Here is a 5,394-nt window from a genome sequence, read left to right as displayed (position 1 = left end):
ATTCCATGTTATTGACAAATTACATTTTACAAACGATTTCATTTTAACCACTCAAAATGTTTTCAGGTTAAAAAAAAATTTTTTACTATTATTCTTAATGATTTTTCAAGTATTGAAACTGTCTATATCTTTAAGATATAGATTTTTTTCAGAAGTTGATTTTTAATTTGGTTGTAATATTGACCTTTATTTACACAAAACTAGGAAAACACTATTTCATAGGCAAAACCATTAATATAATTGAAATGTTAAAAGCCAATGGCAAAGTTAGATGTAACCAGGTGAAGTTCCAGGTCTTTCAGGAAAAACAGCAGAGACGTTGGCAACTCTTTTAAGGTTTGAGCAAGATAAAGTCAAACAATAGGTGTAGAACATTATTTCCTAAACTATTGTAATAATCTCTAGCAGTTAAAAAGTCACATTCAAGATTAGCTCATACCTGGAAGAGAAGCGTGCCATCTTCCTGTAGTCCATAGATCTTAGCAGTTTAGGGGGAAAAAAAAGGTTAGCATGGCTTTAATTCAGAAAGTCATTGTCAAAACACCAAAGGAAAACATTAATTTACTTAAGTGAAAGTGGCAATTTAAAATGAAACATATCTCAGGTGAGAAGTATGCTTTCCCCAAAGGTCTTAGGAGAAACAGGAGCCAAGGTGTCCCGGGAAACAGGGGGCTTCTTGGCCCTAATGAATGTTTTGACCTTGAGCCCGGGACTCAGCCTTCCGGGAATTCTCCCGACTCCACAGCAAACCCCTGGGGGCGGGGAGGGCCGCGGGCGGGCCGGGGGCGGCGGCCCTGGAGCATTACAATGCCCGAACTCTGCGGGGAAGGGCGGCGAGAGGCCGTAAAGCACCTGAAACAATCGAGAGAATGGAAGAGGCGGAGTCTTGTAAAACTGTGCTTAACTAGCGCTAATAGCTCTATCCTAGCTTGCAGGTTTAAAATACCAGATTCACTTTTGAAAAAAAAGTAAATCAATTACTCTATCAAGTTGGCGATTCGAGGTTGGAGGAGTGGTGGAAAGTGATTGCTTTAATTAGGAAAACCTAAACACCATGTATGGTTCTCTCAAGACATTCGCTATTTTATTGCCAAGTTTTATTTCTTGAAATTTGCTTCCATCTTTGTTTTTCCAAGAAAAGTGTGTTGAGCCGGCTCCTCCACCCGGGGGAGATCAGGTGGCCAAGAAAGGCGCGCTCTCAGCGGCGGGGAGCTAGGTGTGTGAGGGGTAAGACTAGGAAGCTTGCAACCGAGAAGTTCAGGGTCAGGAGGGGGGCCCTGGGGGGCTCCCGACTTGGCGCAGTGACGTGTGCGTTCCGGGCGACCTCAATTCAAGCGGGGGCTGGGAGGGAGCGGAGCCCGCGCAGCTGCCGGGCGCGGGAAGGGCCAGCCGGGGCGCAGCCGCCGCTGGGGCTCTGCAGTCGGGCTCCAGGCCTGCTCCGGAACAAAGTTCTAGAAGCATGGCAGCCGGCAAGGGAGGCCATTTCGGCCTTGCCACGGGTCGTGCCCTGGCTTTTCTCTCAGTCTCCCAGCGCCCACGGTGCGGCCTCTTCCATCCCCACGCCGCCCGGCCCCACGACACCGGGAATTACCCTAGATTCAATGTGTCACATGGAACCGCAGAAGTGTTTATTTGGTGGGCCCAGACGCTCCAGATGGAGAGGCGCGTCCGCGAGCGGGAGTCTTCTAACATCTCAGTTCCCTGGGTTATTTAATTTGTTACTAAATACGTGCAAAGTCACGAGTAATTTCTAAACCTCATTTAATTCCAATTTCTAAAGGAAAGCCTGGCGTTTACGTAATTGGCCAGGCACACAAATGTGAAGCTTCTATATAGTTCGGTTCACATCCATCTCTGCTTATTGGATTTAGGCGGAACAGAAAGAATTGGTAGCAATTGAGGCCATTCCAGCATCAGTGCCTGCCTGTGTGAATTCACAGGTACTAATGAGAAGAGCCTTTATTTACTTCTACACCTGATCTTGGGAGCATTAAACTTAAAATTATCTTTATTGGGGGAATAGGGCCCTCTGCAATCAATACAGATTGATTGTTGGGATTGTTGTTGGGATACAGCAACATTTTCAACTCAACAGCAACTGACTAATTCCTGCTGCACTTCAACTCTTCCTTGGGTGGTCTTTTCAGCTTAAATGCTTCAAGTCGCAAGCTGAGATCCGTACGGGACTGAGGAACTTGGCCTGCAGCTCTAGGAGGTGGGAGGTGGGGGAGGGCTCAGCAGAGGAGAAGGCTAACCCACTAACCCTGGAGCTGCAAGGAGGCTTAAAGACCTCACTTAATACAGTAAGTTCAGGGCACTTTCCGCAGCACTGCCCTGTCCATTGTGCTAAGCAGGTAAGTAGCATCGACATTATTAGTCTCACCTTATGGATGAGACAACTCGTTCCATTTGGGGATTTAAATGTCTTTTTTTCGGAGACTGGGCCAGCCCATGGCAGAACTGGTAGTAGGACACACACCCTTGCACTGCCACTTCCTTATCTAAAGGGCCTGTTTTGGAACTTTTAGAGCTTGAACTAGGAACCCTACATATCACCTCTTTGTTTTCAGAGGAAGGGACTGAGATCCCCAGTCCCTAGCGATGTTGGCGTGGCTGGGCTGATTTCAGCCCGGAACCCAAGGATGCCAGCCTTTCTGCCATACGAAATGCCCTCTCATCCAAGAACCCACTGAAAAGATCCCCATTCCCCACGGGTACAGAGAGCAGAGAAAGCAAAGTGGGCCCAGAGACAGAGCCTGGGCAAGGTTTTGTGATGGGGAGGGGAGAAGGAGAAAGAAGGGTAGGGCTGCGGTGCTATTTTGCTGGGGATGCAAGGGCTGTTCATTTAACAGGTATTGAGCGAGTCTACTGCTAGGTTGCTTGTAGACCAGGGCTGGGCTCTGGGGAAACAGTGGTGAGGAGAACCCCTCTGTGAGGTTGGGGAGGAAGAACAGTAATTAATGATTATAATTGTGATTGCAAGATGTTGCTGCTGCCTCCAGATAGGGGAATTAATTGAATGGCTACCCCAGGATAGCCAACGGACACCTCTGCTCCATCACTGCTGAAACTGGCTGAGGTTACCCAGCCTCTGGCCAGCGAGCGCTGTGCCAAAGGTCAGGGCTAGGGTTGGGGAGCACTGCGGAATGGGGGTTCCCCAATCACAAGCAGCCCTTCCCCTCCTCCCTTATGAAGGGCACTAATAGCTGAAAGTGAAAACAATGATCTTGGTCTCCGACATTCCAGTATTGTCCTAGAGCTGTTGTATATTAAAAACTGGAGCAAGAGAGACAGAATTGTGCTAAATATCACACAAATAAATATTTGACTTAAAACCAGCCAAACTAACTAAGAATAATGGAACCAAAAACATTGCAATCAAAGGACAGACTCCCAGTGTCTATCTAAAGTCCAAGAAAGAAAACAAACTTGGAGAATGGGATTGATTTAGTCTTAAAAAGCCAATTCAACCTTGTTTCAATGGTTGAGAATATGTAGAATTAAATTCCAACTAAAGAGTTGAAAAGAACAGCCATTTCTGTGGCACAATGACAGTGTTTCAAGGTAAAAGCCTCCTGTTATCATAGGACTCCCGGGGACACCTTTTGTCTTACCTCTGTCATAGTCCCCAGAAAGATCTAGCAGGCGAGAAAGACGGAAGAGAGCAGAGACAGAGCTGAGGAATTATGTACATATACATACCCTCCAACTGAGGAATGGCGGGACCTCTCTAATCCCATCATGCTGAGCACCCAACAACTTCTGATAATACCTGGGTAACACTCCTGCTGAAGTGTTATCCACCCGGTATGCCCTGCCTAGTTCATTAACAAGTTAATGGCTTTCTGAGCTCACTGGCAAACATGACAAAGAGCAACTGGAAACCTATTGTATTTGCCACTGGTCTCTGTGTGGGGTTTAAAAGGACAGATTCCTGCATGCAAAAATCTGCAACGTCACTGGGGAAGGTGTGCTCAAATGAGTTATTTTAGAGCTGTATTGTTATAGAAATGGTGTAAGAAGAATGGAAAAGGGCCGAAATGCTTTCCTTGTGCGTTATATTATATTATATTTCTTTCTATATAGGCATCATAAATCTTATCAATGAATGGACACGACATGTTTCTACATTTTGTGATGCACTTCCTTGTTCATATATCTTGGTCAATGCCTAAGAGCATATCCAGCTGGTAAATTTCTAGCCATGGAATTGCTTAGTTAAAGGGTTATTATTTTCCCAGAAGGCTGTACCAGCCTCCTTCCCTCCTCTGGCATTGAGAGCTCATTTCCCATGTACTTATCACTCTGGCTGCAATAATAAGCATCTTAATTTTTGCTAATATGGTATGTGAAAAATAGTATTTCATTGTTTTTTGGATTTGGATTATTCTTTGTGTCTATTGGGTGTTCATATTTCACCTTTTATGACCTGGCTGGTAGTTCTTAGAGGCCACTTGAACTGCCTTCTTTGAGACTTACGCCAAATGTCATTTGCTTTGGGAAGTCCTTGCTGACGCCATTCTCCCTACCCTGGCTTCCAGCTGTGCTGAGAACCCCATCCTGGTATCCACTGCCCCAGACTTTACGTTGTCAACACTGTCTTGTAAACTGTTTGTTTTTTTTTGTCTTTCACCAACTCTTCCCTCTATCCCTTTTCCCCCTGGACTAAGAGGTTCGGAAACCTGGTCTTCCAGAAATCTTGGCTTCTCCAACCACTAGTGCAGCGTCTGCCTGTGCTGGTTTTCTTTTGGCTAAAACTTACTCCAGTGGCCACATTGGTGACAGACAGAAATGTTAAGTCTCAGCCCTATTTTCTAAAATGGAGGTGGCGCGAGGGCAAGGTCTTTGAGAAAGGCCACAGGAAAACAAATTGTTTCCCCAATCCTAAGCCTGGAAATGTAGCAAAGAATACCTCCTTCCCCCAACAAAGAAGGAAAGAAAGACAAATCCTAAGTATGTACTCCAAGCCATCAGTGATATGCGAAATTCTGGGCAACTTACTCAAGAGTGTTCACCATGTGTAACACAAGATAATTTCGATGCACTTACTGGGAACCATGGTAGGGCATGGAAAGTCTGATTTAGAGTTTTAGATGTAGTTATGATTTAGAATTCTTTTATACCCAAATCTTTCCCTTTCCAATTAAATTCAACAAATATTTACTGACCAGCTATTCTGTTCTGAGCACCATAGGGTAGACAGAGATTTCCAAGATTGGGCTTCTGCTCCCTTTTCCCCTCTCCTGAGATGAGACAGGCCCAGTAATCTAAGCCAAGTGCCGTTTTAGTGTGATCAGATAGGGAGGAGGTGACCACTTCCTGACTTCCTGCTGACCATGTCAAGGCCAAGTGTCCCCATCAGAGAGATAGATGGTTGGGCAGACAGACTCCTAG

The 5,394-nt window shown here is 45.5% G+C and overlaps 1 protein-coding gene across 1 annotated transcript in view; it reads right to left on the bottom strand.

The window, feature by feature from the left end:
• TDGF1 (teratocarcinoma-derived growth factor 1) overlaps positions 1-474 on the bottom strand; it is a 3,210-nt gene extending 2,736 nt beyond the window's left edge. Inside the window, exon 1 of the mRNA XM_012653487.1 lies at positions 440-474. Within this exon, the coding sequence (XP_012508941.1) occupies positions 440-474 (35 nt within the window). The remainder of the gene's footprint in view (positions 1-439) is intronic.
• Positions 475-5,394: the final 4,920 nt, after the last annotated feature.

This window comes from Propithecus coquereli, unplaced genomic scaffold (assembly GCF_000956105.1).
Source record: "Propithecus coquereli isolate 6110/MARCELLA unplaced genomic scaffold, Pcoq_1.0 Scaffold1, whole genome shotgun sequence".
Taxonomy (NCBI): Eukaryota; Metazoa; Chordata; class Mammalia; order Primates; family Indriidae; genus Propithecus; species Propithecus coquereli.
Note: the sequence above shows the minus strand (reverse complement) of the source record. Positions and strands in the feature narration are given on the sequence as shown.